Source organism: Mycteria americana, chromosome 2 (genome assembly GCF_035582795.1).
Source record: "Mycteria americana isolate JAX WOST 10 ecotype Jacksonville Zoo and Gardens chromosome 2, USCA_MyAme_1.0, whole genome shotgun sequence".
NCBI lineage: Eukaryota > Metazoa > Chordata > Aves > Ciconiiformes > Ciconiidae > Mycteria > Mycteria americana.
In genome coordinates, this window is record NC_134366.1 from 27,816,201 (window position 1) to 27,839,176 (window position 22,976).

General features: G+C 39.2%; 1 protein-coding gene across 2 annotated transcripts in view; it reads left to right on the plus strand.

Annotated features, from left to right (window-relative positions):
• COL1A2 (collagen type I alpha 2 chain) overlaps window positions 1-21,806 on the plus strand; it is a 41,815-nt gene extending 20,009 nt beyond the window's left edge. For both annotated transcript variants that reach the window (XM_075492839.1, XM_075492838.1), the window contains 29 exons: window positions 754-807; window positions 1,192-1,290; window positions 2,078-2,131; window positions 2,816-2,869; window positions 2,996-3,049; window positions 3,149-3,202; window positions 3,969-4,013; window positions 6,227-6,325; window positions 7,044-7,151; window positions 8,505-8,558; window positions 9,120-9,173; window positions 9,751-9,804; window positions 9,913-9,966; window positions 10,069-10,176; window positions 11,171-11,224; window positions 11,318-11,371; window positions 12,302-12,463; window positions 13,873-13,980; window positions 14,412-14,519; window positions 16,227-16,280; window positions 16,383-16,490; window positions 16,681-16,734; window positions 17,094-17,201; window positions 17,876-17,929; window positions 18,063-18,170; window positions 18,587-18,833; window positions 19,258-19,448; window positions 20,558-20,800; window positions 21,390-21,806. In XM_075492839.1, the coding sequence (XP_075348954.1) occupies window positions 754-807; window positions 1,192-1,290; window positions 2,078-2,131; window positions 2,816-2,869; window positions 2,996-3,049; window positions 3,149-3,202; window positions 3,969-4,013; window positions 6,227-6,325; window positions 7,044-7,151; window positions 8,505-8,558; window positions 9,120-9,173; window positions 9,751-9,804; window positions 9,913-9,966; window positions 10,069-10,176; window positions 11,171-11,224; window positions 11,318-11,371; window positions 12,302-12,463; window positions 13,873-13,980; window positions 14,412-14,519; window positions 16,227-16,280; window positions 16,383-16,490; window positions 16,681-16,734; window positions 17,094-17,201; window positions 17,876-17,929; window positions 18,063-18,170; window positions 18,587-18,833; window positions 19,258-19,448; window positions 20,558-20,800; window positions 21,390-21,536 (2,745 nt within the window). In that variant the 3' untranslated portion in view covers window positions 21,537-21,806. The remainder of the gene's footprint in view (window positions 1-753; window positions 808-1,191; window positions 1,291-2,077; window positions 2,132-2,815; window positions 2,870-2,995; window positions 3,050-3,148; window positions 3,203-3,968; window positions 4,014-6,226; window positions 6,326-7,043; window positions 7,152-8,504; window positions 8,559-9,119; window positions 9,174-9,750; window positions 9,805-9,912; window positions 9,967-10,068; window positions 10,177-11,170; window positions 11,225-11,317; window positions 11,372-12,301; window positions 12,464-13,872; window positions 13,981-14,411; window positions 14,520-16,226; window positions 16,281-16,382; window positions 16,491-16,680; window positions 16,735-17,093; window positions 17,202-17,875; window positions 17,930-18,062; window positions 18,171-18,586; window positions 18,834-19,257; window positions 19,449-20,557; window positions 20,801-21,389) is intronic.
• The last annotated feature ends 1,170 nt before the right edge of the window (window positions 21,807-22,976 follow it).

The following is a 22,976-nucleotide window of genomic DNA, read 5'->3' on the forward strand; positions in this document are numbered from 1 at the left end:
AGAAAAAACATGCATGAGGAAATTATTAAGAAGCATCAAAATGTTTATTGAAATTAATTTCTTTTGTATGTGGTAGCATCTGATTGCCTTGTCATGGAGCAGTTCCCCCTTGTACTGGATACTACATTGACTTCTGAGAGGGGGTTCCACTTGTGATTATTTACAGAATGTGATTATTTACAGAATGTGATCATTAAGATCACAGCTGAAGTGTGTGTGTTCTCTGTAACTAACTAAAAGAAAAGAAAACCCTACTAAATTATGTGAGATGGCTGATCTTAATTATTTTAATTTTATTTTGCAAATTATTTCACTGAAAACAGCCATGCACTTTAGTGGTGCTGGCTCCAGCTAGATTATGTCCATGTCCTTGTCTTTTATCCTCTTTAATCTACTCTTTCTTTTCCTACCCCATGCCATGAAGTGAAAGAGTTTCCAATGCATGAGTTTCAAGGCATCTGCAAACATTTAAGCAGATTCTCTGCTAAAGTAGAACCTAAGGGAGTTTATCTGAGTGAAACAGATACTTACCTATACTGATTTTCAACTGGCATGGGAACACACACCACCAAATTAAACCTTAGTGTGTTTTAGATGTAAACCTGATAGGCCATACAGTCCTGTTTCCACAATATATATTGATACTTAACGTGTGTGTGTGTGTGCGCGCGCGCACGTGCATATAGAAAAAAATTTTGGTTAACTGTTGAGTGAGTTGGTCCTTCTAAAAACATGAAACCTTTCCTTTCTCAGGGTCTCCCAGGTCAGCCTGGAAGCCCAGGCCCTGCTGGCAAGGAAGGTCCTGTTGTAAGTACCCTGCTTTTCATTCTGTTTTCCCAGTGCATGAGAAACATAAACTGAGATGTTAAAAAGCAGACATCTCAGCACTGAGCTCTAACACAACTTTGTGTAAAACCAGCAAGATTTTACTACCAGATTACTCAGATCAGTAAGAAACTTTCCATTCATTTCTGTGGATCTCTGATCAGGCCTATGTCCTGGAAAGGGAAGAAGAAATACACAGTTCTACAAAAGGAGAAAAATGGAGGAATGCATGAGCATGCAATGTATAAACAGTATTTAAAAGTTAAATGGCATTTGCTTCCTGTCAGTACACATTTCCTCTAAAACAGAACTCTAAGCACAAGTTAAATTACCCCAGCCATTTAATAGTATGATTTCTTTTTCTAGGGTTTCCCTGGAGCAGATGGTAGAGTTGGGCCAATCGGTCCAGCTGGTAATAGAGGTGAGCCTGGCAACATTGGATTCCCTGGACCAAAAGGTCCCACTGTAAGTACAGTACAGACACTTTCCATTACTATGAAGGTATTTCCAGACTAAGCTGTAGGTCCCCAACTCTAACAATCAGACACATCTCCCTGGGTCATCCTGTACTGCTTACTGGATGGCATCCACTTACTTTCAAGAGTTCTGTTGTAAATTATTTTCCAGTTATCTAAAATATGATTAAACAAATGAAAAACAATTTAATTGTTTTAGGAATATTTGGACATTGAAGTGATTAGAATAATATATGTCTATATTATAATTTCTGCATGTCCATTTTATCATTTCTGTTTATACGCTTCAGTAAAAGTTCTGTACAAGTTGGCCACCAAGCCTAAGTTTCAGTTCCAGAGTATTGTTATTTATTGAGCACAATCCAAAGCTCACTCACTTTAGAAGAAAAGCTACCAGTGATTTCAGTGGGACTCTTGACATGTCACACAGAGGCCACAGATAACAATAATCATCTCCTGGATCTGTGGTGTTGCTATACATACACACAAACACACACATATATATAGTGTATTGCATAGGATACTATGCAGAGTGTCACAGACTATGATCTCAATAAATAAAGGAATGGAGTTTTGAAAAGAAAAGACATTATTTGTGTAGCTATTCTTTCTAACTGGTTCAACAAGCCAGATGGAGCTTGTGGGGTTTTTAATTAGGGTTGAAGAAATATTACAATAAATCTTCTGGCAAGGAATATCAGTCTCTGTCCAGTAGTCTAAACTGAATCCGATATGAAGTCTTGATTAACTTTCGTATCTTTTTCCTTCAACTTCAGGGTGAACCTGGCAAACCTGGTGAAAAAGGCAATGTTGGTCTTGCTGGCCCACGGGTATGTGGATATGTTTTCTTTGTCAAGTTCAGAGAGAAAAAAGTAGATTTTCAAAACCTCTGTAGTAAGATTGCATTGTCCTGTGCAAGCATAAACAGATGGTGAAACAGAGAAGCACTTTGGAATGCATTCATCTAGCCTCATGTCAGTGGGGACTGTTAAGGCATAAATGAAAATTAGTCTTCTTGGATATTAATTGACTAGTTAATTACGGGCTATTAGCATCCTATGAAGAGGAAAAAATAGCACTCCTCGTGCAAATTTTTGAGGACAGTGTGTGGTTTCTAATTTATCATGTAAATTTCCAACTTCTTACTGATAGTTGAAACTTACTAAATCTTCCATTTAAGAGATCAAATAATTGGTCTCTTAGGGGAAAAATGGAGTCTCAGCCAAGTTCCTATATCTGTAATTCCAAAAGAAGTTTCCTTAAGGATGAATGTGCTGCAATAACTAAAACAATCACCAGAATTTAAAATTGCAAGCATCTTTAGTACCTTTTGACAGTGAAGCTCTTACAAGCAAATGGTTGAGTCAAACCTAAGACTTTACCTTAAGTGTGCCAGTGTAAGTTCAAAATATGTGGCCAGAGACCTTTGGCTTTTGGCACAGAAGTACTTTAGAGAGATATTATTCATAACAAATCAAAACTTTGATAGCATATTTCTGCTTGAACACATTTAGGGTGCTCCTGGTCCAGAGGGAAACAACGGTGCTCAAGGTCCTCCTGGAGTCACTGTGAGTAACAGCCTCCCCACAGATCCAGTTTGTGATTTACTTTTCATCAATGGGACTTCCCATTTTAAAATCCATTTTCCTGTATTTCTGCTTCGAAGTTAATCACTTGTTTTTCATTCCATCCAGGGCAACCAAGGTGGAAAGGGTGAACAAGGTCCCGCTGGCCCTCCTGGCTTCCAGGTAAGTAACTATGTGCTCTGCTCAATCTTATCTATGGTTTACAAAGCATGAAGTGCTTCTGCCTTAACTTTATTTGTGTTCTTGTTTCTTTACACTTAGGGTCTGCCAGGTCCCTCAGGTCCAGCTGGTGAAGCTGGTAAACCAGGCGAAAGGGTGAGTGACAGATACAGTACTCCACAAGTAGGGACAGGCATTGCATAAGCATTATGTTTACAGTTGCAATGTGGTGAAGCAAGAGCCTGTTGGATGCATTTGCCTAAACAAAGCAATACTTCTTTTTTCAAAGTTTTGGTATGAAACTGAGCAAAGCCAATGCTTTGCTTTTCAGGCCTTAAGCAGCAATAAAATATGCCTCTTCCCCCAAAAGACAAGACAGTACATGAAAAATATTTTACTTCAGATTTCTTTGGAAATCTTCAAGGTTCAATCTAACCTGCATTACTCCAATGGTATGCTTTTGCACCTCAACTGATTTCAGTGAATTTATAATGGCATACAATGGAGGTAGCTCAGTGGTAATTCAGGCTCTAGGTTCTGTGCAGTTAAGGTATGTGATGTAATCTGCAAATTGCGCATCCTATGATCCTATGCGCATCATAACTACCCTTAAAGTTTATAGCTACATCCCTCTGTCCCTGTAAAAGAGTAAACATTGCATGTACCTGAAAAATGAGCTTGGAATTTAATACCTAACTCTTTCTTCAGATGAGAAATTATCTCATGTGTGCTTTGAGATATTGTGCAGCTATATGAAAAGGGTATTTCTGTGCATCTAAAAGACTGGGTTTAGTCTGAAGATTTTCAATATGCTGCTGCAATTTGACAAGCATTTCTATTTACTGCTAAGAAACAAAGCACAATTTAAGCTAATAAGTTTGCTTTAGAAATAAACTTTACCAACACATCTACTCTCTTCTAGGGTCTTCATGGTGAATTTGGTGTCCCTGGTCCTGCTGGCCCAAGAGTGAGTAACTCATTTGAAATCTAGTACCGACTGTCTTAATAATGTGTTCAATAATAATAGTAACTATATACATTTCCAAGTTTCTCAAGGCAAACAGCTCTTCTCAGTTACAGAATACAACATATTGCAGCACACTCCCAGGAACGAAGGAGAATTTTCTCTGCTCTCTGCTTGTGTCAGGATACACGATTATATAACACAATAGTTGCCAAGTGTTAGTAAACTTCTAGATAAGCGATATGAATATTACCCAAGTAATGAGATCCTGATGAGCTGATGTAATTTTTTTTGTATTAATGAACCTCATAATGAGAATGTAGATGACAAAAGACTGACCCTACAGTGTTACACCGAGGCCTGGAGCATATGAGAATTTTCATCTCCAGTTCTTGTGCGCAGACCTTCTTACCCTGCGCAGACCTTCTTACCCTGCGCAGACCTACCCCTTGGTAGCCAGCTCCTACCTCCCATATAATGTCTTTGTGAACAAATGGTGGGCTAAATCCAGAGGCTGGAATAGTCATTGGAAGATATATCCCCCCACTTCCCTTTATTCCTGCACTGTGAATAAACATCTGTAGAGAGCTTTGTGTGGAGGCCTTCCTGCATGGCAGGAAAGTCCCTTTTATGCAGAGCAATGAGTAGTTTATAAAATGCTCTATTAATTATTTGCTTTCCAAATCCCCCTATAAAGAGGTTGATAGGTTAAACTACTTCTACTGCTTCCTCTTTTCTTCTGACTTCCAGACTAAATGTATTCATGACAAATATTCCCATTCAGTCTTACCAGTCATGTCAATCAGTTTAAATAGCACTTTTCCTTCCTATATTTAGTCCCCTGAGGCTGTATTAGTAACCATGTTCTCTTTAAACTTTCATTTTGCTAATCTATCCAAGCCAGGTTCCCTTTATGATTGTAGTACCAGTTATCTGGTACTCTACTCTAGCTTGCCTTAAGCATCTCGTACCCAGCCAGAGTGTATTTCATTCAGTATTCCAAATTAGGTCTTACTGATGCTATGTACAACAAAATCAACACTTCCTAAAAACACCTCACTGCTTGTGCCAGATCACATTTGCCTTTTTCATGTCTGCATCATATTGTTGGCTGTTGTTTATCACCTTTCCCCTTCTGTCATTTTCACCAAGTGAGCTCCCCATTTACAGCACAAATGCTCATTTTTGGTACCCTAATAAATGGCCTGTACTTTGCATTCTTGAATTTTGTCCCACTTCTACTGTGACAGCCAACCAGCAGGTTATTCACTTCTTCCTGTGTAATATGCCAACCCTTCTTCCTGTTGACAAGAGCTTCCACCTTTGTGATATCTGCATATTTCATAAATATCTTTCTTCCTTTTCTGCCTCTCTGTCATTGACAAAATATATGTAAAAATAATGAAAAGATATATTAATTGGGGAACATCACTACAATATAAGTTAGCCTTCTGCATCATTGTGCTTTTCAGCAGTGTGGTACCTTTCCTTGAGTCAGTTTTCTGACCACACTATAGTTCTCATTCAAACTCCCAGATTCTCCAGTGTAACTAAAAATCTCCATTATGCCTTATCAGAGTATTCAGTGATGTCCAGCTTGATCACACTGGGATAATTTGAGATGCCTTTAGTAAAACTGATATTTCTCCCTTTGATAGATCTATTGTGCATTTAAGCCCAGTTTCTGGCTACTTCCACGTCTCCAGATGACCTCTATTTCAGAATTTATCCTTATACCTGTTATAATGTACAGGTCACATTGGTAGGCTTTAGCTGTCACCTTTGGTCTCCAATATTCACCAGGCATTTGCCACTGTAAAAATAATTGTTTGCCAATTACTATGGCTCTAATTTCACTAGAATCCATTATCTGCCCTCAGATTGGTATCAGAAGCTCCAATTGATGACAGAATGCAAGACACTGTTCCCAGAATGAGCACAGCAGCCAAAATCCATGTTCAAGAAGTACTTGTACTTTAATTGTCCGCTGTTGTCATGATGCAAGACTTTAGTACTTCACTTTGCTATATTTGTGTCAAAAGCTAGAGCCAATTCTTATGACCAGTTTAGTTAATATCTGCACTATTCTAATATAGTTTTTAAGGGTTCGTTCAGCTAAAAATGCATCGTGTTGTCATTGCTACTAGTCAGTGCTTTTAAACCTCTAAGCTACAGAACAATTCAAGGAAAAACTCAAATCAGACTGTCTCCTGCAGGGTGAACGTGGTCCTCCTGGTGAAAGCGGTGCTGTTGGTCCTGCTGGTGCCATTGGAAGCCGTGGTCCATCTGGCCCCCCAGGCCCTGATGGTAACAAGGTATGCCTTTTCCAGCTGCCATTGCCTCACTGTTGAACTCCTGATGAAGGCAGTCCAAACCCTTCTTTCCTAAGAGCATAAGTGATTACTAGTAACAGGTAGTTACCTATACACCATAGCCACTGGGTCATTTCTTCAAATGGTAAAGTTCCACACCAATATTAAAGGTTTTTATGTTTAGTACTATAGACGATGGGAGGGGAACTCCAGTTTGGAATCAGTTTGAATACAGCGTGTCAGCTGGGTATATTATTATTCTGTTTTAAGATAGGGTCTGAGATTTTGGCCAAAATTCATGCTGAGTTCTATTTATTCCCACCTCTACTTATACACTGGAAGTTCTTGTGTCTAGTAAGCAGTATTTTCCCCAAAACATTAGCAAAATAATGAGCCATCATCTACCAAAATAACGCTGGCTTAATGCTAATTCAATATAGGTCTTAGTTTTCAAGATTTTTGTGGGTAGTCTTTCCATAAAAGTTTAGTTTGGAATATGGGACACCCTAAAACCTCAGGAGCCCACAGAATCAGAGAGTGTTCACATCTGGCATCTTCACTAGCCGGAAAAGTAAAATAAGTACAATAGCTTAAAATGAAATACTACTACTCACACTGTTTACAAGCAAGCAGAACAATAGGCAAAGTAGTAATCACAGGATTTTGTTCCAAATTGTGTGAATGATTTGAGCTGTCTTACATGGTATGTTGTTGCTGCTAGGGTGAGCCTGGCAATGTTGGGCCTGCTGGTGGTCCTGGTCCTGCTGGTCCTGGTGGAATCCCAGGAGAGAGAGGTGTTGCTGGTGTTCCAGGAGGCAAGGGTGAAAAGGTAAGGTGGACGGTCTAACGAGCTTTGTTATGGCATGCACAGGTTTGGGAGATGCTTGAATTTCATTAACTTTAAAAAAACCTACAGGTTACCCCAATGTGACTTTTATTTACTGTGATGACTCATTAGTAGTCAATAAGTAGAGATTTTGTTGGTCTAACAGACTGACAGTCTTTTCTAAGGTTGTATTTTGATCTTTGCTCAGCATTTGGAATTGGTTTAAGTGGCAGTTAGTGCTCCACAGGATTGGTTACCAATAGCTTATCTTTACCGAAGAAATACTGAAGCTGTCTGAGTACAGGCTTTATAGTAGGAATGGGCCTACTGATCACAAAGGACTGAGTCTCTGATCAAATCCTTGACTGCTCTGGGTGCAGGGACTATGATATAAGTAAATCAGTTCCAAAAATTTTGTGATTATATCAGTTGTCTATAAAATCAGAAAACATTTTAGCCAATGTAAGCCCTTATATAAAGCTGTGAAGTCTGGTTGCAAGTCCTGTTGCTACCTCTGCTTTATCCATATAATTATCTATAAAATTGATTTTTATCTTGCTATATACATCTCATTCCATATTCTCTTCTGTTCATTATTTAAACTCTAAACTGAGATTTCTAGAACTGCTTTATTTGTTTTTACTAAAAAAATCCATAGTCATTTAGCATAAATGGAGTTGTTAGGAAATTAAGATTAAAATTGCTTTCAACTTTTTATAAAACACTATGTACTGACATGCAGATTAAGGCAGAAGAGTAGGATGTATTAAAAAAAAAAAAGATAGAACAGAGTGCTGGTCTGATTTCTTGACACTAGTGATGGCCTGGATATAACTTTTTGTTATACAGAACATATGGCATTTTATGTGACCACTCATATGACATCATTGTTTTTAACAGTTCTTTTCCTGCTTCAAATAGAAAGTATAACATGAATACCCAAAAGAATTTTTATGTGTGGTTATTTCTTGACCAAAAGAAAAGGGATTTTGAGTGGGGATTTACATTCATCATTTGGAATATACATCAACTTGGTTTTGAATTTTTAACTCCATTCAAAATTCTTGCTATCTGGGGGAAACTAAATAGGTTTCCCATGAAAGAGGCAGGCTCATAACTCTGAAAAGCATGTCAGTCCCCTTTGTCTGCAAATTCTCACTTTGCAAGTCAGTACATACTCAGCAGTAAGAATGAAATAATAATCAAAGTCCATTCCCCAAACTAACTAGTATGATGATCATCTCATATGATATGCAAGTAATACATGGATACTCAGCAAACAATTCAAGACTTCTTTCATGCAAACTATTGTGTTCATTACCAATATAATGCTTTTTTCCCCCATGTGTATTCTAGGGTCCCCCAGGTCTGAGAGGTGATGTTGGTGCAACAGGAAGAGATGGTGCTCGTGTAAGTATCTTTTGGTTCTACTTGAGTTTACCTTCCTACACCTCAGAACTTAAGTAACTAAAAAGGATGTTCAGGACTTAGATTTCCCACTGTATTGCATTTCCTCTTATATCTGCTCACTTTTCATACAAATCAATATGATTTTGTTGCCCCTTGTCCAGGGATGTTTGAATTTGGGGGCAAAGAGAAAAATGATAACTTCTTATGCACACAAGCAGAGAAATTACATCAGAGAACCTTTTATTTCTTAGACAGTTGTTCAGTGTGACATTATCCTGTTTAACTTCATGGGCTCAGCCCAGACAGCTAATTCTAAAGGCAGCCTGCAAAGCCACACAAAATTATCATTAATTTGAGGTTTTGGCTGCCTGTCCTAGAATTCATACTTGGGAAAGAAAATAACAGAATAGATTTTGTTTTACAAAATCGTATGTCCTTTATATTGAAAACAGCTGAAAGAAAGTCATACACCTGTCTCCAGGAGGAAAGAGAAAAAGTATTAGAAGTAGTCACTCCTGCTTACATTTTGTTAGAAATGGTGTCCTGTCTCTTGATTTATAGGGTCCCCCTGGTGCTATTGGTGCTCCTGGCCCTGCTGGCGGTGCTGGTGATCGGGTAAGTTTACTCTTTGAATGAAAAAGTGTCTTGTTTGTTTATGCATTTTACCCATGCATGAATATTTAAGATGAAGAGTTCCATAAAAAACAGCTACATCTTTCTAGTGTGCACAAGTTCTGCAAGTTTTTCAGATTTGGGAGGCAAGCATTATTGGGACTGTAGAACTATTCAGTGAAGTTTGCCATAGCACCCCCAGCCTTTTCCTAAAAGGGCAGGGAGGGGATGCACATCTACATGGCAGTGGGTTATATGGGGAGAAGATTCTGATTTAGGCGTTTTGTGAATTCTTCCCAGTTGAAGCTAATCTCCACAATCCTCCTCACACCATGAGGAGAGGTTTTGATATAGTGATGAACAACCACACATTAGCTCAGAATGATTCTTTATCCTGTCTGAGTATGGTTAGAAATTATTATACAGGGTGGGTCAAAATAGAAGCAATTTCAATAACACCTTCTCCATTGGAGACACGGGGTGACTCTCTATAGGCACCTGTACTACAAGATCACCCCTGTTTTGACTGCAGTGAGGCCTTCCCCCACAATGTCATAATGTTTTCTGCCATCTGTTTTAGGGTGAAGCAGGTCCTGCTGGTCCCGCTGGTCCTGCTGGTGCCCGTGGTATCCCTGTAAGTAGCAATTCCTACAACTATTCCTGTGTCAAAGACGTGATGTTCAGAAAAATGCCCTTTTCAAGCCCATTCTGACCAGTCCACTCTTCTTTGTCCTCTCTTTAGGGTGAACGCGGTGAGCCTGGTCCTGTAGGTCCTAGTGGATTTGCTGGACCTCCTGTGAGTACTGTTTGCACTTTCCTCTTACTGATGCCATGCCATTCCTCTATTTCCTTTGTATGCTTTTCCAACTCCTTGTTCTGTGTGTTTTTCCGCCCATAGGGTGCAGCTGGTCAGCCTGGTGCTAAAGGCGAGCGTGGGCCTAAAGGACCTAAGGGTGAAAGTGGACCAACAGGTGCTATTGGCCCAATTGGTGCTTCTGGACCACCAGTAAGTGAACTCTGTCTTTGTAAAATGCATGGCTCTTAACTGTGCTATGCAAGCAATACACTAGCTTGAAGGCCTTGAATTTTGAAAAGGTAATTAAAAAAAGAAACAAAACTTCAAACTAGGCTGTGAGGAAAGTCACCATACTGATTTTCACACATTATATAAACTTTGTCAATCTATTTATGTGGGCTCAGATCGTGAGTCTGGAACTGAAATGAAGAGAAAAAAAAAAAAATTTTTCAACTTGCCCTGAAGATCAGCAAAATCAGTCTATCTTGGACCATTCAGGGGGTGATTGTGGGTAAGTTCTGAGCTGAGGATGAAGGTATCTTCGTCTCAAAGACAGGATGTGTTGTTGCAGTCTGACTTTCAGACCTAGTCATCCAGAAGCATACGTGCAAATTTGTCTGTGCACCCACTTGCACACAGGCTTTTCACGTGCTAACACCTTTATAGCCCAAAGATACATACTACTTCACATGCATGCAGCCCATTATTGGGGAACTGGTTGAAACGATGCAGAAAGTCGGGCCCTGGTATTTCAAATACTTTAAAGTGTTGCAAGATAATACACCTTGGGGTTCTTACTGTATGCTTCTAATAGAGCCATACCAGGCCCTTGCACTACGTGGCTGTATTAGTCATACAGTGCAAACAGAGGACTTGCCATTCTTTGCCTTACTATGTCTTTCACATTTTGACTTCCAGATTTGCTTAGATGCACGTAACATTTTTAAGGCAAATTCATTTGAATCACAAATGCCTTATGCAACTCTTCTCAGTCCTTATGATACTGATTTAAAATGTCTGTGAGAATTTACTACCCTAGTATTAGGACAGGAATTGTGGTTTTGGGCCCAGTCCTCCTTCTGTTGAAGTAAAAGTCAAAATCGCCCTTAACTTTCATGAGAGTGAGACTGAGCCCTTATTCTAAATAGGGAACATTAACAGTCTTTGCTTGATTCATCTGTCTTTTTCAATCCTTCATACATAGGGTCCTGCTGGTGCTGCTGGTCCTGCTGGCCCTCGTGGTGATGCTGGTCCTCCTGTAAGTCTTCAGGCTTTTGGCACTGACATTTTTGCTTTTCATGAAGTCATTGTTTCCTTTAAACTAAATCTTCCTTTTCACTTTTATTTTTAGGGCATGACTGGTTTCCCTGGTGCTGCTGGAAGAGTTGGTCCTCCTGGCCCTGCTGTAAGTAACTAATGGAGAAGTTCTAACGGGAGATAAGTCAGAAGTTACATTGGTTAGGGATAATCCTCATTTTTGTTATGCGGACACAAATCCTAACTGCACTGGAGTCGCCTCAGATCCTTACAGGACTGGATGAGATAAGAAAAAGTCTCTTAACTGTTTAAACTCCCAGAGTGGGAGTTACGCATTTAGTTTGGTTTTTATTTTTACAATCCATCAAGCATCCCTCTGCATCTTGAGGTGCCTAACCATTTGTAAAAATCTGTGTTTCTTTTGCTTTTGTTCACTGTGAGTAACTGCATAGCCATTGATTTTGAGTGGAATAAGAAGGTCATGTGCTATTTGAAATAGAACTTTAAGGTTATCTTCTGTCCACACTTTCTAAAGTATCTGCAGTTCCAGCCCCTGTCTCAAGTAGGGCAACCTCTCATTGTGTTGAAGACTGTGACTCCCTGCTTCTTTAATTTTCAGCCAAAAATTCTCATTTCAAATTGACATTTGTAGTTTTCTTTTCAAAGGTGTTTCCAACCTTTACCAAAGGCACTTCTTTCCTTAGATACCATACATTTAAGTATATTGTAAACCCCAGTATCCAAAGCAAATAATCCTGTTGAATTGGAAGAGGCGTTTTCTCACAGATTTTATAGTTGCAGTTAATGTCTCCAGAGCCAAATCAATATTTTCCTACCAAATTTTGCCACTTTCACCTGCACTGAGTAAAAAAAAATAAAATCTCTCAGTTCAATAATTCTACCATTTCCAGCTATCCACTGCTAACAAAAGCAGTAGAAGTTGCTGCTTCAGAACAGCTGATAACCTGTTTATTGCAAAGCACAATTTTTGTACATGGACATAAAATGAAACTTATCTCTGTTCTCCCCAGTTAATGGGTCTATATTGTAATGATATCATATTCATACTCCATCCTAGGGCATCACCGGTCCCCCTGGTCCTCCTGGCCCAGCTGGCAAAGATGGTGCTAGAGGTCTACGTGGCGATGTTGGTCCAGTTGGCCGTACTGGTGAACAAGGTATTGCTGGCCCACCTGGTTTTGCTGGTGAGAAAGGTCCATCTGGAGAGGCTGGTGCTGCTGTAAGTTACTGAGTATCACATCTCGCTAAAAATGTTTCTCTTCATGTAAATGTTATGGCTTCTAAGGTACTTTTGGTACTTGTGAAGGGCTTTTCTCTTTTATCCATGAATTTAGGAAAGCTTTTAAGTCGATGCTCCACTGAGACTCAAGAAATGGTTTATAGACATGTTTGATAAACATGCCATAAAAAGTGAACCTGATCTCTGGGTGAGGTTTTTCTCTCTTTTTTTTCTTGTGGTGAGTTGCATCTTTCTCTGCAAGTAGCCTAAGTGAAAGCAACAAGGCTGACTACAGAAAAAATTGCTACTTAGTCTGAGAAAGGGAATGAGAGTGTCCTGCTCTGAAATTGAGCATCATGCATGGAAAAAGGAGGAACATGTGAACCTCCATTTAGAACAATCTCAATTCATTTCTGCATCAGAAACTAATTTGTGGGGATCACAAGGTTAAAGTTGTCTCACCCAAGGGTGGCTGAGAATTATGCAGATAAATTAATTTTGAGTGTCTTTAGGCTTGCACATCCAGAATTACTGGCGTTTTTAAAGTCAGACACATTTCTGTCTTATGGAAGTACGTACTTGTGTGAATTACCATTCTGTTGTTTCTCAATGAAAATTTATAGAAATTTCTTCTGTGATCTGCAGAAGTTGCAGCTAAGAATGAAATCTTCAGTGTCATTGTGAAACATGTATGTTAAAATTTTGAAAGTGACAACTGAAAATTTGCCCTTTAATGCCCAGTATAAAGCAATACATTTTCTAATTTTTATGTTCTAATTCAATTTCAATTATGAAAAACATAATTGAACTAGTAGGCCTGACTGTAAGTTAGGATAATAATTTAGGGTAATCTGTCAGGATGATTACTTACGCCAAGTTTAGCGCCACATATGCTCAAATTTCAAGGAAATGGAAAAGTCACTTAACTAAACAACCATTACCTTTCAAATGGTCAGTAGAGAGTTCTAAGGGTTGTTTGGAGATGTCACATACCACCTAGAGATCTTCTGAGGCTTTCTCAGGATCAGTGTCAGATGATCAGTCTCTTTGCTATGGAATCCCCTCACATAGTCATCTTCTCTGTACTGAATACCCCAGTTTTCATGCATCACCCACTGTTACTGAATGGGAAGGGAAAAAACATGTGTATAGTGTTGTTTAGAAACAGCATTTTCACTGGAAAACAGTTGTGAGGGGAGTATATTACATTCTTACAGACCTTTAGCTTTGGAGTTTAAAGTCTTACGGTTTGGTTACAACTTCTTCCATGCAGGAACTAGCACTGACACACATTGAGATTCTTGGAAAGCAGTTGGTACTGTTGTAGAGCAAAACAAATGAGAAATGTGGAGGGCCATAAAAATTGATTTTTCTCTGTTAATATAAATAATATTCTCTTCATGTCATAGGGTCCTCCTGGTAGCCCAGGTCCTCAGGGTATTCTTGGTGCTCCTGGTATCCTTGGTCTGCCTGGCTCTCGGGGAGAACGTGGTCTTCCAGGCATTTCTGGAGCAACAGTGAGTATATGACTAGTTAACTGCTTTAAACAGATAAGTGTAAAGAAAGAAGTTGAGGTCTCCTCTTAAGGGAAACCAGGGAAAAGGAGATGTAGATTCTGCTGTTTCCATTGCTCCTGCAAACAGAGGATATGGACCTAACAGACTTAGAGCAATAGAAGAAATTATTGCTTGCTGCAGACAAACAAGACTTGTGTCTGCAGGTGAGCATGTCTTTGAATGGCATCAGAGGTTTCTGATAGAAGAGGTAGAAAATTTAGAATGAAGATAATATTTGGTATAGTTAGATATGTTTCTTATGTCCTGGATCTGTTTCACTTCCAGAATCGATTGCAGAGCAATGTTTCTCTTAGATACAGGCCAAAAGTTCTGTAAGACTGGTTTGTGTTGTATTATATTGTCACATTTTGTCACCACTTTTCCTGTATTAGGGTGAACCTGGTCCCCTGGGTGTTGCTGGTCCTCCTGGTGCCCGTGGTCCCTCAGGTCCTGTGGGTTCTCCTGGTCCAAATGGTGCTCCTGGTGAAGCTGGTCGTGATGTAAGCTATGTCTTATTTCTTCTTCAGGATTGCTTTTCTTTTATTCTGAGCCAAAGACAAATACACAGAAAAGATGGATGCAACTGGAGGTTTTTCTGCTAGCAAACTTGTACCTTCCGGTGTCTTCAGGGAAAATTATAGCAGGATTCTAATAGACATGGATTCCCGCCCCAAACTAGGTGACAGATTCTTCAAGGCACAAGTTGTGTCTGAAATACATCCTGGAGTCATATCAGAATCTTTTGACTTTTTACTTAATTGCCAAGAAAGATGGAGTGGGAAAAAGATTTCTTCGTTGTTGGAGCTGGGAAAAATAGTACATCCCAGGGGATAAGGCTATAGAGAAAAATATATCAGGAAAGGTTGTTATTGGCAAATTTTCTTAAGCGTCATGTTAGATGCAATATACATATCTTTCAGGGAAGTATAAAAATTGCAGTCACTTTTACTTGAGGGATCTAGCAATTCGTGGTATTAAAGACAAAGTATTTTTTAATTTAAGACCCACTCAGAAGGCATATGAAGCACATTACACAAAATGTTGGAATTCAGTTATTGGACTTGTGCAACACTCAGCACTATTTTGGAGTCCTAAAAAACCAGATACACTTTAACATTGTGGCTGAGCTATGTAATGTTTCCCAATGTGTATTCCCTCACCATAAAATGTGGACTATGTTTGTAGGCTAAAAACACAATGGAACAAACTCTGGCCTCTGCAGCAGGTACTGCTGAACTGCAGAGATCAGTGCAGGTTAAGACATAATGGAGGACCTGAGTCCTGTGCAGAAGGGGGAATGTGGGAACACTGGAGTGGAACAATTTGCTCCCTCTAATGCCCTGCCCTATGGGTGATTACTCGAAGGACAGGACCCTGCTCCCAGTTCTTCATATAGCAGCAAATAAACTTATCCATCCAATTTAACCATCCAAGTTAGTAGTTCACGTTGAAGAAGGGTATCCATACAGTGGCTATACATGACTTACACTATAAGAACAGTTAAAGTATTAACACATTAACTTGTCTCCTGTAAGGATAACTATATAAAGCTCTCTCTGGACCTTATCAGGGAAGCTTATTTGATAACCTGAAGCATTGTTAATACAGGACTCCTGCGAGTCCTGAGACTCACAAGATTTCAAAGAGATCAGAGAATAGTAATTTTATTTGATAAGTATTAAAAAGAAATAAACTTTCTGTTCCATGGGAATTTTCTGAAGGAAGAGGTTTGCTAGTGTACACAATGAAACAGTTGAAGTGAAATTAACATTCACAAAGGAAGCCATTTAAACTTGTGAAGTACCACAACAAAGTAATTTAGCTATGACTACTGTTGAAATCCTTTTCTTGCCACTGGCATTTTTCATCTAAAAAGTATGTCTCAGTTTTACAAGAGTGCAAGCTAGATGAAGACCGCTATTGTCTTGACCTTTTCATTTAGAGAAATACAACAAAACCCCGTAATTTTCTTCTATACTGAACTTGTAAAACCTAAAATATTTGAAGACCATCTTCTTTTTCTGGGAACATTGATATATTAAAAGGATTTGAGAGTGGCATCTATAAGGAAGAGTTTGTTATCTTCAAGATTATGCTATCCCATCTCAATGTCTTCTTACTCTCATTGGGAGCAATTAGACTGACACACAGTTCCATGTGAGATGAAGGTTGATGGAATTTAATGCTTTTTCATGGTATTTTAACAGGGCAATCCTGGAAACGATGGTCCTCCAGGCCGTGACGGTGCTCCTGGTTTCAAGGTAACTTGTTCTTTTATTTCATAATCATGGAAGAAATATTCCAATATGTGTGAGTCACGGAGGAGTCATACTGTCTCTCCCTTTGCATTCGTTTGTTCCCAGGGTGAGCGTGGTGTTCCTGGTAACCCTGGGCCCAGTGGTGCTGTGGGTGCTCCTGGTCCTCATGGCCAAGTTGGTCCTTCTGGAAAGCCTGGAAACCGTGGTGATCCTGTAAGTTGATGAGACCTTAATTTTTTTGATTAACACAGCACTAACATTTGTCCATCATATATATACATTATACATCAAACCCCTATAATATATGGATAATTACTTTGCTTTCTGTAGAGATGTGTTGAGCATGGAACCTTTATTAGGTATAATATACAGCAGTGACATGCATTTTCTGTTCCTGTTTCAGGGTCCTGTTGGCGCTGTCGGTCCTGCTGGTGCTTTTGGACCAAGAGGTCTTGCTGTAAGTCTGATTTCTAAATACGTTACCACACTGATGCAAGAGAAAACATGCTTTATTAATAAGGACTCATGACTGTGCTCAAGATATAGGCCCAAAAAGCAGTGCTTAAGGAGCTGTAAATATTTATAGACCTAGAATCTCAATCAGCATTCTCTCTCATTCTCTCTTATCCTGAAGCTTTTGGGATTGACACTCTTCCTGGGTGTGTTAACAGGATGTACATATATATATATATATATATATATATCAGGGGCAACCTATGGCATAATGTAGAATGCTCATGCTTAATTTTTGCTTTGACAGTAGTACATACTTAAAGCGTTCTATTTTATTCCTCTGACACCTATATCCCTTCCTAGGGCCCACAAGGTCCACGTGGTGAGAAAGGTGAACCTGGTGATAAGGGGCCTAGAGGTCTGCCTGGCTTGAAGGGACACAATGGATTGCAGGGTCTTCCTGGTCTTGCTGTAAGTAAATGATTTTCAGTATTTTGAATATAAAGAGCAAAAAAAGGAAATAAGGTCACCCTAGTGTGGAATTACATACGCACAACCCAGCAGGTTGATACCACTTACTCCATTCTGCATCTTCTTTCAAAGGCCATAAGATTCTCTTTAACACTCAACGCACTTCACATAAAATGGCAAATTTTGATATTGTCATTGATAGTTGGCTTTAGAACTGTGAGTACCATTAGTTGCCCTGAAACTTGACTGCATTTGGCTAGCACAGAATTCAAAAAGCTCTGCCTTTGTTTTAATGCTATTTCTTATTGTGGCTAGAAATTGTAAAGCCTTTGTATCACAGAGAAGCAGAATTAATTTGTAGATTTTCTTCCCTTTAAATTCTGGTATCCCCTTTAGGAATTCTGACTTTTATTTTAAAGCCTTCTCTGAAAATCTGAAGAAACAATATAGAGACTTTTATAGGTTATCCCCTTAAACACCTCTTTACGCTCTCTCTCCTCCCTCCCCAAAACATGCCTTTATACCCCAACTCCAGTAATAAATACCATTAGCCCCAGATTCCTATTCTCTGAGTCCAAAAACATATTTTAACTATAGCTCCCTCTTGAATCATGCTAATACAAATGTGTGCCACTGCATTTTTTTAATGACTATGCGTGTATCTTTCCCAATAGGGCCAACATGGTGATCAAGGTCCTCCTGGTAACAACGGCCCTGCTGGCCCAAGGGTATGTGAATTTAAGAGCATATTCAAATAACTCTCCCATTCCTTTTGTGCAATATATACGTACACTCCCATTTGTATGAATCTGTATTTGTAGTGTTTTCTACTGTCATTAAACTGTTTGAGTTTCCTTTTAGGGTCCACCTGGTCCTTCTGGTCCTCCTGGTAAAGATGGTCGCAATGGTCTCCCTGGACCTATTGGCCCTGCTGGTGTGCGTGGCTCTCATGGTAGCCAAGGCCCTGCTGTGAGTATAACTTATTTTTTGCTGATGTAACACATTTATGTCACAGTTACAAGGAAATAATTTCAAAAGCCTAGCAGCTTAGGAAAAGATGTGTTTTTATTTATTACAAAAAAAAGACTTCCAAATGTTTGTTGTTATTTAACATTACGCATTTGCCTAATAGGCCTAAACGTGAAGTCCTTGTTCATTCCTTATGGCCAGACAGGAAATACACAAAGAAGATGTGGTAGTCCTACACTGTGCATCTTCTACTGCTTGAGCCCATGGTAGTCACCACAGGGCAGGTCCATATGTGCTGCCTCAGATTAGAGCTGAGGGTGCTAGGAGTTGAGTAGGACTATGCACGTGTGGAAGCATTTGAGAGAACCATATGTCTAACAGAATGCCTCTTGTCTTTTGCTTTTGAAAAACTTTAGGGTCCTCCTGGTCCTCCTGGTCCCCCTGGTCCCCCTGGTCCCAATGGTGGTGGATATGAAGTTGGCTATGATGCAGAATACTACCGGGCTGATCAGCCTTCTCTCAGACCCAAGGACTATGAAGTTGATGCCACTCTGAAAACATTGAACAACCAAATCGAGACCCTGCTGACCCCAGAAGGCTCCAGAAAGAACCCAGCTCGCACTTGCCGTGACCTAAGACTTAGCCACCCAGAATGGAGCAGCGGTATGTTAGTGCCAGATATTTGCCCCTTCTGGCTCAGGGAGTACTTCCAGCTTATTAGCTTCTGTTGATGAATGGTATCCTTGCCACCCAGTGAAAATACTAAATGACCAATGAAGAAGTTCCCTCTGCTTCCACTGAAAATAGATACAAGGACATTCTGAAAAGCTCTTTATAGCTGTTGTTGCACTATTATTGCAATAATTTTTCAAAATAATACAAAAATATTTAACCCTAGCTTTCAAATACAATTTCTTATACATTAACAATCTAAAGTATGTCTTTATCCCAGTTATCACCTTAATATTGTACCTAGTTGTGATATTTGTGACTCTCTCTGAGTTCCTATATCAAACAAGTGAATATAAACTGAATGCAAATGTTAGGCTGAGTGAACTATTGTTTGCATTTCTTTCCTCAATGGCAGGCTTCTACTGGATTGATCCTAACCAAGGCTGCTCTGCAGATGCCATTAGAGCATACTGTGACTTTGCCACTGGTGAGACTTGCATCCATGCCAACCCTGACAATATTCCCGCTAAGAACTGGTATATCAACAAGAATCCCAAGGACAAGAAGCACGTATGGTTTGGTGAAACTATCAATGGTGGCAGCCAGGTAAGTGATCTATGGGAGGATGATTGTTTCCTACAGTGCTGTCTGAAGAATTCCCAATTCCCTGACTCCAAGCCAGCAAACACATAAATTAAATGCTTTTAGAGGAGAAATATGAAAAAGGGAACTACCTTTTATCTCAAGGGAACAGACCTCCAGTTCTGGTTTGGATCACAATTTGCTAAAAGGATTTCTTAGTATTGTTCTAATTTTTCTTGGTGTCTGCAAATGATCAATTCGGCATGACTAATGGCTATTGCTAAGGGAAGCCTGGACTGGAATATGGTACATTAGTATAAAGACAGTCCAGAAACTGTCTGAAAAAGTAAGAAAAACATCTTTTCTTGTTCTTTTAATTGAGATTTTTTACATATGACACTGTTCCTGGAAAGATATTTATATTACATATCACAGATCCTGAGTGCATGCCACCGTAACATTCAGAATTGCCAGTGTAAGTAAAAACAAGAAATATGTCTACTTGCACATTAGACACTGTCCCAGCCAATTGCAAATAAATCACTTTTGTACAGCTAAGGAGACCTAATTACATAATTCTTAAATGAAATTGAGTTGATCTTACGATGAAATTGCAGTGTCCAAGATCTTTAATATAAGAACATAAGATTGATCACACTGGGTCAGAACAAGGGTCCGGGGTAGTCTAGGGTCCTGTTTCTTACAGTGGCTAAAAGTAGATGCTGTAAAAAAATATAAGAATGAAGTAAACATTTGTAATATCCACAGACACTACTCTATTAGACTCAAAAAAAATTCAGGGTTTTCTTGAGACAGGCGTTGTTTCTGTGTATCTACGGAAACAATAGATTTCTCTTCCTTGAACTTTTCTGATCTTGTCTTTGAATCGACATAAACTGTTAACATCCTATCTTGGAACAGAGTTCTACAATTTAACTACATCCACTTATGTCTGGTTTTCAACCTCCCTCCTACTAGTTTTATTTGATGCTCTTTAGTTGCAATAGACAAGTGATTGCAGACTTAGGTGATTTTTTTTTTTAATGTTCCTAGAGCAAATATCACATATGTCCATCTCAAACATCCACCTTTCCCCAACAATACAATTGACTGGGCTCCTTTCTGTTTTTCAGTTTGAATACAATGATGAAGGAGTGACCTCAAAGGATATGGCTACCCAGCTTGCCTTCATGCGTCTGCTGGCCAACCATGCCTCCCAGAACATCACCTACCACTGCAAGAACAGCATTGCCTACATGGATGAGGAAACTGGCAATCTTAAAAAGGCTGTTATACTGCAGGGATCCAATGATGTTGAGCTACGAGCTGAAGGCAACAGCAGATTCACTTTCAGTGTTCTTGAAGATGGCTGCTCTGTAAGTAACACAGAAACCATGTGCACTGTGATTGCCCATGCTTAAGCATGTGGTTAGGGACAGAGTTGTGCTTTGATTCAGCATTAGATGATCAGTCAGACCAGCAAAAGTTTACGCAGTGAAGATAAATAGCCTACAAAACCAACTATGCCAGATCTTCAACAAGTGGGAATGACTGGGGTACAAACAAAGCCTACCTTGTACTGTGCACTGTGGCAAAAACCAAAAAGCTATTCAGAGGGACCAGACCCAAATTCTGTGTCAGCTGAAGATTGATGAGAAAATTGTGCACAAGCTGTAGGAGGGGCAGGATCTTTAAGTCCTGAAAAGCTCAGGCAGGGTTCTCTGAGAGTTTAACATCAGTGTGAATGATATGGTAGTTTATGTAGACCATCACATATGACTTCAGGAGATTAAAGTAAATATTTTCTCTATAGCAGAGACCTAAAGAGTTGGATATGGGTATCTGATTTGCAAACAATGGCAGCAAAATTAATATGAAATTCTTTCAGAAATTACCCATTCAGGTGAAATGATTCTCAGTACCATGAACAATGCAATAACAATTGTAATGAATCTTCTCTTGCAGAGAAAGAACAATGAATGGGGCAAAACGATCATTGAATACAGAACAAATAAGCCATCTCGCTTGCCCATCCTTGACATTGCACCTTTGGATATTGGCGGCGCTGACCAAGAATTCGGTTTGGACATTGGCCCAGTCTGTTTCAAATGAATGAACTAAAATTAACTTAAAGCCTCTCCCAAATTATTCTCTTGTCATTTCTTTTTATAATGAAAGCTGACTCCTTCCATTTCTTCTGTTCATCTACTTGCTTAAACTCTGGGCGAAAGAGAAGGAGAAGAATTGATTGGAGCATTGTGCAATGAAATTTAATACAGCCCCAAAAGGACTTGGAAGTCTTTCAAGATTTAACACCTTGCTCTGGGAAATGTCAACCTTTGTAAAGAAAAAAAAACCAAAATAAAAAATCATGAAAGTTTGCACCACTTGTGGCCTTTGAATATCTTCCACAGAGGAAGTTTAAAACCACAACTTCCAAAGGTTTAAACTACCTCATACACTAAATCAAGTGTGATCCACATCTTTTGTAGGTACTTCTCCATATGATCTGAGGTACTTTCAGTTCCACTCAAAATACAGTGGTGCTAACTGCATTATTACAGAGTATCTTTCCAATACTTGAACTTTGATGGTGCTAGTAGCATTTAAAGTATCACTTCTCTGTTTCTTTGAAGTCTGTCTCAGAATGTCCTGTCTCACCCGCAGCTTAAGCATGTGGATCATTTTTCCTCATCTTTGTCCTCTTCCTCCAAAATCAGGTGCTCCTGCTTTCAAATCTCATTTCCATCTTCTACAATGGGTAAAAAAAAATCATCATTTCTCAAAAAAGAAAGAAAATGTATTTTGTATATGTGAGATGTTTAAATAAATTGTGAAAAAATGAAATAAAGCATGTCCAGTGTTCCAAAAGAAACTATTTAATGAGTTAAGTTACTTGCTTAGATGCATTGGCAGATATTCATACAATTTACAATACGAATTTACAATACGTTTGCTTTACTGCAACTATCTTAGCCTGTTGCTGTAAAATATTTGCTTAGAGCATTTGAAGTCTGCCTACAACTGTCTTACAGGTGTGATGATTGTCTATTCAACTCTTCATTTCAATGCCACCTTTTGAAAAGTCCACAAGAAGCTCAGTAACTCTGTGCTCATACTATGAGAAGTTCAAAAGCAGAAATAATTCCTTCCTTTTTTCCAAATGCTGATCGGGATTAATGGCTGGAAGAAGGAAAATGAGGCTTCTATCTTACACTTGAAGACAGAAAGCTCCTTGGTGTTGAGAGAGCTGTGCTGGCTGATGCCATGCTATAAGCAGCAGAACTGTGCTGTGTGCTTTTGAAATGATGTGCAGAAGTCCATGCAAGGAATCTCTAAATTTAGTTATCTTGTCAGGAAGATCAGGGTTTGTTAGGCCCTTATAGTTCATTCAATTCTGTATGAGACACAGAACTATCTGCTGTTGCTAACCTCAATAATTTACTATCATCACAAAAAACACCATGAAGAAGCAAGACTGTTCTTATCTGAGGCCTTTGAAGAGACTGCTATCATACAGTGCTTTTCTGAAAACCCTAAAAGAACTGCAAT